The sequence below is a fragment of the Natrix helvetica genome (assembly GCF_964273705.1).
Source record: "Natrix helvetica genome assembly, chromosome: 2".
Taxonomy (NCBI): domain Eukaryota; kingdom Metazoa; phylum Chordata; class Lepidosauria; order Squamata; family Natricidae; genus Natrix; species Natrix helvetica.
In genome coordinates this window covers 44,487,953-44,501,147 of record NC_138552.1, presented here as the reverse complement: position 1 = coordinate 44,501,147, position 13,195 = coordinate 44,487,953, and the positions used below count along the sequence as shown (strand labels likewise).

The 13,195-nt window shown below is 35.0% G+C and overlaps 1 protein-coding gene across 9 annotated transcripts in view; it reads left to right on the top strand.

The window, feature by feature from the left end:
- Positions 1 to 13,195, top strand: part of ARB2A (ARB2 cotranscriptional regulator A) — a 238,236-nt gene that overhangs the window by 113,973 nt on the left and 111,068 nt on the right. For all 9 annotated transcript variants that reach the window (XM_081940967.1, XM_081940969.1, XM_081940971.1 and 6 more), the window contains exon 8: positions 7,270 to 7,389. In XM_081940967.1, the coding sequence (XP_081797093.1) occupies positions 7,270 to 7,389 (120 nt within the window). The remainder of the gene's footprint in view (positions 1 to 7,269; positions 7,390 to 13,195) is intronic.

Genomic DNA, 13,195 nt, shown 5'->3' with positions numbered 1-13,195 from the left:
TAATCAGTTTCACGAGTCTTTATTGTACAAATAAATGTTGACTTTTCCTCTTCTTAGGACAATATCTTGAAATTCTCAATCTATACTATGAAACAGGTTAGTTTGATGTTTGTGATCCAAGATATTTTTTCCATTTAGTCCCCAAAATAATGAAGCTTCCTGAAGGCTAATATATATTATGTCTTGCATTACAAACTATTTTACATCTTCCTCATTTTTTAGGTTATGTTTTGGCATCTACCTGGGCTTCCTAATTAAGATACTAAATAGTGCTTTGAATGAGCACATCAGCTTTCATTCTAATACTTTTGCTTCATTTCAGAATACATTATATTCGGATCCTTTCCTTAGCACATGATGCAGTTAAGAGATTTTATACTTGAAACAAAGCATGGAACTTCTATCATTTTAATTATTTTTAAAATGTATCACTTTTCAAATGAATTTAGATCAGCGCTCTGATCTTACTACATCAGAAGCTACAGAAACTGATTGAATGTCCACTAAAATATGGCAAGGAACCCACAAGAAGAAGCAGTAAAAGTCTAACCAAGCTGTGTCAGCAGATCTGGAAAATATGGTCAAACACAGTGGCCAACAGATTGGAAGGGCTTAATCTACCTTCCAAAAAGAGTCTATGCAAAGTATCATATAATATTCATATTTTCACATGCTAGCAAAATAATGCGTAGGATAATCTAATGCAAATTAGTGTCCAGTATGGAAAAAATAAATGCCACATGTTCAAGCTAGTTTTAGAAACTGCCAAAAAACCCAAAGTATTATTGCTGATAAACACTGGTGAAATGATATGTGAAAATGACCTTCAGGATAGGAGAGATGCTGAGTAAACAACTGACATGTCAAAGATATCTCGGCCCACAAAATGGGAGATGGCATAGGAAATGTTTCAGAAGGAACCCTCCCAAGATTTCTGGAGAGTAAAAGGAAAGAAAAGGATCAATATTTATAGTTTTGCAAAATTATTTTAATATATCCTAACAATTAAGATAGAGCTAGTACTCCTGGTTGTGCTTCTTTTCTGGACTATTTTAAAGGAATAACAATTGGATAATTGAAAATACCAAAGAAAACAAAAAATAAAAATACCGTATGTGCTTCCTTGATTATAAAAAGTCCTTTCTATTGATCATATTAAGGAACATGGTGGCTCAGTGGCTAAGACGCTGATCTTGTCGATCAGAAAGTTTGGCAGTTTGGCGGTTCGAATGCCTAGCACCACATAATGGAGTGAGCTCCCATTACTTGCCCCAGCTTCTGCCAACCTAGCAGTTCGGAAACATGTAAAAATGCAAGTAGAAAAATAGGAACCACCTTTGGTGGGAAGATAACAGCGTTCTGTGCACCTTCAGCATTTAGTCATGCCAGCCACATGACTACAGAGACGTCTTCGGACAGCTCTGGCTCTTCAGCTTTGAAACAGAGATGAGCATCACGCCCTAGAGTCAGGAACGACTAGCACATATGTGTGAGGGGAACCTTTACCTTTTATTGATCATATCAAGCTATGGAATATCCACAGGAAATGGGAATATCATAACGTGTCATTGTTGTCGTGAGAAACTTATATACCAGTGGTGGGTTCCTGCCGGATCGCACCGGATTGCGCGCTCCCTTTCGGCGCTAAACCCGGAAGTACGGTCTTGCCCCGCCCCTGGCGATGCGATGACGCTTGCCTGCGCTCCACCAGCTCGGCTGGGAACGGAGATGTTTCCTCAGCGGAGCGGAGCGCCTGAATGGGACACAGGCTCAGCCTGCCAGGCTGCCACCACTCCACTGAAGACATTGCTGAGCAGAGAAACGTCTCCGTTCCCAGCCGAGCTGGTGGAGCGCAGGCAAGCGTCGTCGCATCGCCAGGGGCGGGGCAAGACCGTACTTCCGGGTTTAGCGCCGAAAGGGAGCGCGCAATCCGGTGCGATCCGGCAGGAACCCACCACTGTTATATACATATCAGGAAGCCACAGTTTGGACAGAACACAATGGAAGAAACTAACTGCAAATTGACAAAGTAGTGCAACAACTCTATATGTCCCTTATTTATACAGCCTATATGTGAATATATGATGAAAGTCTCCTGATAGCCAAAACCGCAAAGGGTATACAAGCGCTAAAATAAAAGTAGAGCACAGTGAAAAAAATGGGACTAAAACAAAATCTTAAGAATGACAAAATTAATGACAATAGATATAAGAACTAGTCTTAGAATTGATAATAAATATATTTATTTTTATCCTGACTATTATTTTTATAAATAACTCAAGGTGACAAATATAGATAATATTCCTTCTTCCTCATATTTTCCCCAGAACTACAACCTGTTAAATGGGTTGGGCTGAGAGAGAGAGTGATAATGAAGATATCAAAATGGTAGATAGTTTCTGTCTTTTAGAATCAATCATCAACAGTAAATGAACTAGCAGTCAAGAAATGCACAACAGACTGGCACTTGCTAGACCAACATGAAGGGCTTGGAAAAGATAAGAAAATGACATGATGTCTCTATACTTGCGAAAGTCAGAATTGTGCAAGGCGTGGTCTTCCCAGTGACAGTCTGTGCAAACAAAAATTGGATTTTGAAGAAGCAAGAAAGGAAGAGCTTGATTAAAAAAATAAGGGGTTGAAAGGATTTTTGGAATAGTTAAGAGGGAGAGGAGACAATAGACTTGTTAAAAATCTGTTGAAGAGAAAGTCATTTCATTTTGTAACTTCAGTTTATTTCTTTTTTCTTGCTGCAATATTGATAAATAGAAATACATTTAATCAGTATCCAGGCACGTCAGATAAAGACAAAACTATTACAAACATTTTACACTGCTTCTGGATTGGGTTAAAAAGAAGTTGAACTAGCAAGAAATGTTTGATTAGAAGGGGAATTTCACTCCCTTCAGTTATACCTATGAACTTTGAATTCAACAGTGATCATTAGATAATTTCTTCTTTTTATCAATTAAACAGATCATTTCTATATAAACTTTGTTATTTCAAACAGATTATTAGAACCTATTTTGTTAATTCACAATATTTACTACCATGTTTTCCCGAAAATAAGACATGGTCTTTTCTTTTGACCCTGAAAAAAGCGTTTGGCCTTATTTTCGGGGAGGTCTTATTATTTTTGAGGTGCAGGAGGCAGCGAGTGTGGTCACCTCTTGGCTGCTGCTGTGTTGCAATATTTTCAGGGGGCCTTATTTTCGGGGAAGGGCTTATTTGAGTGCATGCACTCAAAAGTCCAATTGGACTGATTATCCGGGAACGTCTTATTTTCAGGGAAACAGGGTAATGCACAGAGTATGGGTTATGAATATTTTATTTTATGTTTTTTTTAAAGAGCTTAGGGGCTTATCATATTAAGTATGTGTGCTTTCTATAAGTTATATGTAAAGAAGAAACTATTGGAATACTATAATTTTCAGTTTATAAATTTGTGTTATGGATAAAAAAAATCTCATATTTCTTACTACAAAATTATTTTATCTTCAAAGTAATCTTTCATTTAATTTCCAGCTCAGTGGAATGACAAATGTTTTAATAATTACTGACTTATAATAAGATATATGATTCTTTTCAGTAATGTAAGAACTAAAAAAAATCAAAATTAAGAACAGCACTTTTTAATTTTTCATTGTGTTAAATAGTATATTGAATTCTATTAATAAAATATCTCATTTTTGAAAAGTGGCTTAATTTGTCAGATTGTGCATGAATTTTATGTTAAAAGCAGTTGGTTAGATAATGGGAAAGGAAGGATAGGATAGGATAGGATAGGATAGGATAGAATAGAATAGAATAGAGTAGAGTAGAATAGAATATTCTTTATTGGCCAAGTGTGATTGGACACACAAGTAATTTGTCTCCAGTGCATAAACTCTCAGTGCACATACAACTAACATAGATCATTGTAAGATACCAAAAATAAGAAGGAATGCTAAGATAATAGGAAAGATGAGAATGATAATAGTAATACAGCCTACTGCATGGGTAAAAATCCTTAGTCATAAAACAGTGCTTGGGAATTAGGTGTTCAGCAGAGTGATGGCATGTGTCTAGTTGTTCTAGCATGCAATGTCTCATAGCAAAGTCCTGAGGGAAGGAGTTGAAATAGTTCATGTTGAGTGTATTTATATTTATTAAACACTTTATTTAGAAATCAACTATTGTTGCTAACTTATTTTTAACCATTACCAGCAGTTAGTCCTTTTTGTCACCAAGTCATAATGAAAGTGAAATATATTGCTACTCAGCTTTACTGCAAAGGATTTTGATGAAATTAGAAATCTGCTTCTAGAAATCTGCTTCTCAAATTTTCCATTAAAAAATATCTGATTGTCTTCATTTTTCCTTTAAAGCTTGTGAGTATGTCTTGTAGTTTCTTTGCCTCAACTGGAAGGAACTAGTTTTGTAAACCAAGTTTGCCAAAGTACGTAAGATGGTATTTAACAGATTTGATGTTTTTCACCTTGTTTATTAAGCTGTATAATACTTATGTGAGAATAAGCTGAATTCTTAGTGAATTATCCAACATTGAACACATAGTAAGACAAGGATATGCACTGTCCCCTTAATTGTTTAATATTTATGAATAAATGTATAAGAAATGCTTCAAATGACATTATTTTTTAATAGATGTAAATGCAAATGTTCCTCTGTATAAAGAAAATGTCTTGCGGGTATCTGAAAACTGAAATAAAGCCAGCCTGGAAAGAAAACCAATTGCTTTAAAATTAAAATATTTGCATAACTCTGGGATAATAACCTTTCCCATTGGACTTTGGGCAAGCTGCCAAATATCTAACACTTCATGAAGTTAGATACTGTAGGTGGGACAGTTTTTTACTTTGGTATGTGTTATATTTATAAAATATCCTGGTGTTCGATCAGGGGTTCATGTTGATGTATATAGCATCTCCTTCTCCAGTTTCCCCCCACAAATCCCTGTGAGATAGCTTGAACAGTAATAACTGTCTCAAAATCATCAAGTGAACTTTTGTGACTGAAGGAGACTATATCATATGGCAAGGGCATGATATAGGCAAGAAATTAATGGACCAAGATGATTTTTGAGACGTTACCTGCTTGTACACTTGGTAATTCCCTTGACTTCTGGCACATGAAAATAATCAAGAGCATTACATACAATTATTCTGAAGCAGCCTCTATTCCCAGTACAGCTTTTAGAGCCCATGGTTTACCATAGGCATGTGAATCATAAGATTGGGAAGAATGGTACAAATCTATGTTGGGGGGGGAGTGTCCCCCCTTTTTTGTTATAAAGGACAAAACTATTCTGAAAGATGGTTTTAAAAAAGATTGAAATTGAGGCACCTCAGGAAGGTGGGGAGAGAGGTTTATTTTCATTGTGACACAATTGTGATACAAGCATTGTGTAGCTACAATGTGACAGCTATTGCTGTCTACATAGTCAGTAGCTATTTTGAACAGTACAGAGTTCCCTCTTATCACTCTGATTGGCTACTTTGGCTTATTTAATTGTATATTTCTCCGTTTATTATTGTATATGCGAAGAGCTATGAGAATGAAGCATTTGCTTGGTTGTTCGATGAGAGGTAATTTTTTCGCTGTGTATGTATTGTAGCACAGGGATTTTCTTATTTTTTGCGTTCAGTCTTTTTTATGATGCATTGCAGCAACAGTTTGTATTATCTATTAGAACTGAATATGATCTCTGAGATCAATGTTTCTTGAGAGTGGTCCAAGAACATCTAGGGAATCTCCTAGATGAGATCTATAAAATCAAAATTATTTCCCAGTTATTGAAGTCATTTGCATACTTTGGAAGCAACATCACTCCTCTCATTATTGTTTTTTTCAACTTGCTGTAAATGTAGTATTTTTACATAAGTTAATGCAAGAATATTCTACAAAGTGTCAATTTTGGTTGTTAATATGGTAAATACTGATAAGTGTAATCTATACAATCAAACACTCTCTTGCATTCTTCATAATTTTTAAAAGTGAGAAGGGCTTCTGAGAGAATTTTTTTAAGAAACACTGGTTTAAAGTGTAGTAGAATAAAAATAAGGAAGAATGTAATTACCTGGTGAAAATGTTGATTTTAGCATAGTAAAAAGATAGGTTTTTCCATTTTTCGTACAACTGCTGAGAACTATCTATTAACATAACATACTAAATCAAATATTTTTAAATAGAGTCACTGTAGAACAAAATCCTTAAAGAAGACTGAATAGTCACCCTCAAAGTTTGAATTGTGGTCTTCTTTTAATGTAGATCAAGAATGGGCAAATCATTTTATGCTTGTAATATTGATATGCTAAATGGTTATGCTTGTTGCATTTTATGCTTGTAGTATTGATATCCTAAATGGTAATTAATATTGATAATATAAATATTGATAATCTTTCCCTATTTTCAATACTACAAGCCATCAAAATAATAGTATCTCTAATCATATCATACATCACTGTATACCGTTTTTTAAAAATACACATTTTTTTTATAATTTAAAAACTTTACAAAGTAAAAGTATGGACAATCAATAGTTCAAAAAATAGATTTTAATAGGGTGTCTAGCTACCTCAGACTTCAGCATAGGACAAACAACATTTCCCAATAATTTATTCCTGTCCATCTCTACCAAAGAGCCCTCTTTAATCTACCCAGAGCCCACAATGTGGAAGCTATTTTTTCTAGTAGGACACTGAAATGTAGATTAAAGAAGAGGAAGAAGAGCATTAGTACCCCATCAATTGATCCCAACAACTGTAATTTAATTTAATTTATTTATTACTATGTTGTATTAATAAGATATCCCAAAGTTAGGATCCTAAAAGGCTATCGAGAATCAGTATCCAGTAATTTTGTTTTTGTTTTGTTTTGTTCTGAGAAAATAAGGGTAATCCTAACCTGTTGCAGGTCCTAAAAAGCTTTTATACCTGAAAACAGGGATTAGAATTTAATATATACTATATTATATTATAATCAGTGTTTTTTTTGTTCTCCTCCACTGAAAAAAGAACTACTCTATTTAATTTTCTCAGATGCTTACATTTTAAATTTTACATGCTGTTACATAATGCTGGCTGCCTTGTAGGTAATATCTTCCTTCTTGTAAACATTTACGTTCATTTTATAGAATGTTTTAATTGCTGGTTTTATTATACACCTCCCAGAGTCGCTTAGTATGGAATGGGCAGCCATATAAATTTGACAAACAAACAAATAAATAAATGTACAACAAATTAAATGTTATTTTCCACCTTCTCTTTTTAGGAAAATGGTTCTCCTGAAGAACATGCAATTTATGTATGGGACCACTTTATCTCCCAGTCGTTAGCTGAAAATGTATTTGTTGTTGCTCATAGTTATGGTGGATTGGCATTTGTGGAATTGGTAAGTTATATTATTTTGTCATTCCATATATTGCTTTGAGCCTATATTTGCAATAATTAGACTTTTTTTTTACGGTATATATGCTTGCCTCTGATTCTTTTCCATGTAGAGAGTAGTTTTGTTCCTTTGCTAACTAGAAAAGTGGAGTGCATCAACTGGAGAAGTGAATCTTAACACTCTGCTGTGGCCTTGATTTCTAAAAATACTTGTCTTGTTTTACTGAAGAAATGTATGTGGTCACCATACATACAAATAACTCTGGGTGGCTCACAATAAAACACAACAAAATAACATAAATACAAATAAATGAAAACATAAATGAAAACAATAAAAGTAACATAAATGCAAATAAAAAATAATAAGCATATGTGGAATGCAAAATACCAAAGGCATAATCCTCAATCAACATATTTATCACTATTGGGGTCTACTAAGAACCCGGCAGTTATGTTTATGAGAAAAACAAGGTTTTTCCAGACTTCTGGAAACCCAACAAGATTAGGCCAACTGGATCTCCAGGGGGAGGATATTTGACAGGTTGTTGTTGTTAGTCACGAAATCGTGTCCGACCCATCACAACCCCATGGACAACGTTACTTCACGCCTTCCTCTCCTTTACTATCTCCCAGAGCCCATTTAAGCTCACACTGACTTTTTTAGTGATTCCATCCAGCCACCTCATTCTCTGTCGTCCCCTTCTTCTTTTGCCCTCAATCGTTCCCAGCATTAGGCTCTTCTCCAGTGAGTCCTTCCTTCTCATTAGGTGGCTAAACTATTTGAGTTTTATCTTCAGGATCTGGCCTTCTAAAGAGCAGTCAGAGTTATCTCCTCTAGGACTGACCGGTTTGATCGCCTTGCACTCCAAGGGACTTGCAGGAATCTTCTCCAGCACCATAATTCAAAGGCCTCAATTCTTTGGCGCTCAGCCTTCCTTATGGTCCAACTTTCACAGTCATACATTGCAACTGGGAAAACCACAGCCTTGACTATACACACTTTTGTTGGCAGGGTGATGTCTCTGCTTTTTAGTATGCTGTCTAAATTTGCCATAGCTTTCCTCCCCAGGAGCAAGCGTCTTTTAATTTCTTGACTGTAGTCCCCATCTGCACTGATCTTGGAGCCCAGGAAAATAAAATATGTCACTATCTCCATTTCTTCCCCATCTATTTGCCAGGAATTGAGAGGGACGGATGCCATGATCTTAATTTTCTTAATGTTGAGTTTCAAGCCAACTTCTGCACTCTCCTCCTTCAGCCTCTTTAGTTCCTCTTCACTTTCTGCCATTAGAATGGTATCATCTTCATATCTGAGGTTGTTGATATTTGTCCCAGCAATCTTAATTTCAATTTGTGATTCAGCTAGCCCCGCTTTTTGACAGGCGAGGTCGGTGCCACAATAGAATAGGCCTCTCTTTGGTCCAGGAAGATGGAACCATTTCATTGAGTAGACCCAGAACATATCCACTCTGCTCAGTAAATGAAAACTTATATGTAAAATGTATAAATATCTGTTCTCTTTTCTGTTTCACTTTTGTAATGCTTCATTGATCGCACTAGTTGTGTAATTTGATTTTTTCTATGCTTCTGTGCAAAAAATGAAATAAATTCTTCCACATATGATATACACAATCATTTTTATATAAAACATTATAAGAGAAATATTGCATTAACAGTAGCACAGCTTTCTAAAATAATCAAGATGTTTCATTTAAACAGCTTTAATAAGTTTAATATGTGCTATTTAATTTAATTTTAATTTAAGATCCACTTTTAATATAGAGAAATTATTGCCATAGTTACTAATATATCAGTTATATAGATAGAAATTAAAATACAGCTTTAAAACTCATTTCTATTAGGATGTTGGTTCAAGATGCAGTTCTTTTTTTATATATGTAGAGATAACCCAGTTAAAACATTTATGTGAAAACATTTTTTTCAATTATTCTTTGATTACGTAGTAAATGAGATGAATGAAATGAGAGAACACAGAAGATTTTGCTTTACTTGTTTGCTGGAATTGACTAAAGTATATGTCTGGAACTACTAGCAAGACATAGTAAAAGTTTCATTTTACAATTTTAGTTATTCAATACCTACATCATCCAATAACAGCATTTTTTGTGCAATGATGAAATCATTTAATATACTAAAACTTATAAAAGTGTATATAAATACTTTGAAAGCCAACAATAAAAACTGCAGGACTAAGTTTGCTTTGGCTTCCAGTGCTTGACAAAATTATCCTTTTCAAAATGTTACATGCTGTTCATATTATGAATTGTGGATAGAAAAATATTAATTATTGGATTAGTGACATAAAGATTTGGCTGATATGACTAGTTGGTTTTACGTTTACATGTCTAATAACCAGGAAATGATGCTTAATCAGTAAGCAACTGAACTACAAACTTTTATTTAAATTTTGAATAGCATTTTAGATGAACCATTTGATTTTCAATTTTTTGTTGTAATCTTTGATTTTAGTTTAATCTTTTCAAAATAATATAAAAATCTGTAAGGAAGGCATATAAAATGTGATTATTTATGGGCTCACATATAAGAAATGTTTTGAATTTGTGTTGCTTCTTCTATTACCATCCCTCTGTCCCTTTGCAGCTCTTGGCTTGAGATGGCTGCTAACAGATGACCAACATGTCATTCCCATTTTGCTTGTTTCTCTTGTCATGCTGGTGAATATCTCTTCACTTTTGTTCTTCTTTAATGTAACGCTTACAGATGTTTCAGAACACAATTTGACTTCTGACCTTGGGGCTTCTAAGGTCAGGGTACTCGGGGCCTGTGAAATTATCACAAGCAGAGCTAAAAAAAAATTCCCCATTGCAGAAAATAAGCAATAAGTAAGAAGTTAAAAAGGAGCTTTGTCAGATAGACAAGATGGTCTCAGTAAGGGTCAGCTTCTATAGTCTGCTGTCTCTGCAGGAGGCATGTGCATGGGAAGAAGAATTTAATATACAACTCTGGCACATCACGAATCTATCACAATGCAAAACTAGATCTAAAGAATAAATTTGAAAGAAGAGTAGGTTTAAAGTCTAAATATGCTATGAAAGAGGATCAATACACTTAATAGGGATTGGCAAACATTAAGCAGTAAGCATATCTGGGTTTTTTCTTTGACTTAAAAAAAACTATAGATGCTTACTGAATAAAACATATACTTAACAATGAAGCTACAGTGACTATATTTTTAAAAATCAGCTAAAGACAATCAATATGAAATGAACTTTTTTCTCTACCGGTACATAAAACCCAAGTTTTAAAAAATATGATTCTTGGATATCTGAAATATTCCAATGCCCCTTACCAAATAATACTAAAACAAAAAGTTTTAAAGAAGATATGGTTTTTTAAAAAATCAGGAAGGGAAAGCGAAATCAGGCATTGAGAAAGTTTGCATGGATAGCCCGCAATTTGAGATAGTATCAGGACAATTGAGTTTCAACAATATGCCTTCTTCATATATCTCACAAGAAGGAGAAAACAATCTGATTCTTAACGTTTACAGGCATCAGAGGAAAAACAAAGCTACTTGATTTCAATTTTGATAATAGCTTTGTGTAATAAGAGGTTACGTTCTTTACCAGAAAATTGTGAGGAGCATATGAAGGGGCTGGATGAAAGATTCAAATAGAATACCTTTTTACATTGAGTTTAAATCTCCAGCATCACATGAATTACATTTTAGGAGACTGAAGGAATTTTTTGACAGACCAGTCAAATCACCAGATATTATCTTTAAGAAATGTTATCCCTGTGTTTTACAAGAAAAAAATGGGTCCAAGGAAGTATAGTCAATCTGGTGTATATATATACATATGTGTGTGTGTGTGTGTGTGTGTGTGTGTGTGTGTGTGTGTATACATATATATATTTATTTATTTAGTTCAAATATAACACACACACACACATGTATGTATGTATGTATGTATGTATGTATGTATGTATGTATGTATGTATTTGTGTTACAACCCCTGGTGGTTAAGACTCCTGCCTAAGATATATACAGCCCGGGTTCTAATCCCAGTAAGGGTATGGCTAGCTGATGAGAGCTAATTAGCTCGAAATAGATCTATCCTAGTCTCCCTTTCTTTATTTATCAGTACAATTACAACACAAATATAAAAAGGCAACAGTAAAAATAAAAATATGGTTTTCTGCCTGCATGGTCTTCTGTGATAAGCCGAAGGACAGAAAGAGGGAGTAGTGACCTTCCTCCCATATTTAGTCATACCAGGGGTTGTAACACAAATACATACCTATTTCCCTGGCTCAACTGATAAGGAAGAGAACCCGTGGCTTAGTGGTTAAGACTCCTGCCTAAGATATATACAGCCCGGGTTCTAATCCTAGTAAGGGTATGGCTAGCTGATGAGAGCTAATTAGCTCAAAATAGATCTATCCTAGTCTCCCTTTATTTATTTATCAGTACAATTACAACACAAATATAAAAAGACAACAGTAAAAATAAAAATATGGTTTTCTGCCTGCATGGTCTTCTGTGATAAGCCGAAGGACAGAAAGAGGGAGTAGTGACCTTCCTCCCATATTTAGTCATACCAGGGGTTGTAACACAAATACATACCTATTTCCCTGGCTCAACCGATAAGGAAGAGAACCCGTGGCTTAGTGGTTAAGACTCCTGCCTAAGATATATACAGCCCGGGTTCTAATCCTAGTAAGGGTATGGCTAGCTGATGAGAGCTAATTAGCTCGAAATAGATCTATCCTAGTCTCCCTTTATTTATTTATCAGTACAATTACAACACACACACACACACATATATATATATATGTGTGTGTGTGTGTGTGTTATATTTGTACTGATAAATAAATAAAGGGAGACTAGTATAGATCTATTTCGAGCTAATTAGCTCTCATCAGCTAGCCATACCCTTACTGGGATTTGAACCCGGGCTGAATATATCTTAGGCAGGAGTTTTAGCCACTAAGCCACGGACTCTGTTCCTTATCAGTTGAGCCAGGGAAATAGGTATGTATTTGTGTTACAACCCCTGGTATGACTAAATATGGGAGGAAGGTCACTACTCCCTCTTTCTGTCCTTCGGCTTATCACAGAAGACCATGCAGGCAGAAAACCATATTTTTATTTTTAATGTTGCCTTTTTATATTTGTGTTATATTTGTACTGATAAATAAATAAAGGGAGACTAGTATAGATCTATTTCGAGCTAATTAGCTCTCATCAGCTAGCCATACCCTTACTGGGATTTGAACCCGGGCTGTATATATCTTAGGCAGGAGTTTTAGCCACTAAGTCATACCAGGGGTTGTAACACAAATACATACCTATTTCCCTGGCTCAACTGATAAGGAATAGAGCCCGTGGCTTAGTGGCTAAAACTCCTGCCTAAGATATATACAGCCCGGGTTCAAATCCCAGTAAGGGTATGGCTAGCTGATGAGAGCTAATTAGCTCAAAATAGATCTATACTAGTCTCCCTTTATTTATTTATCAGTACAAATATAACACAAATATAAAAAGGCAACATTAAAAATAAAAATATGGTTTTCTGCCTGCATGGTCTTCTGTGATAAGCCGAAGGACAGAAAGAGGGAGTAGTGACCTTCCTCCCATATTTAGTCATACCAGGGGTTGTAACACAAATACATACATACATACATACATACATACATACATACATACATACATACATACATATATATATATGAAAATTCTAGAAGAGATCATAAACAGAACTATAATTATCAAGTTAATTAGCAGAAGTCAGCCTGGATTTGTCAAGAACAACTTGCCAGACCAA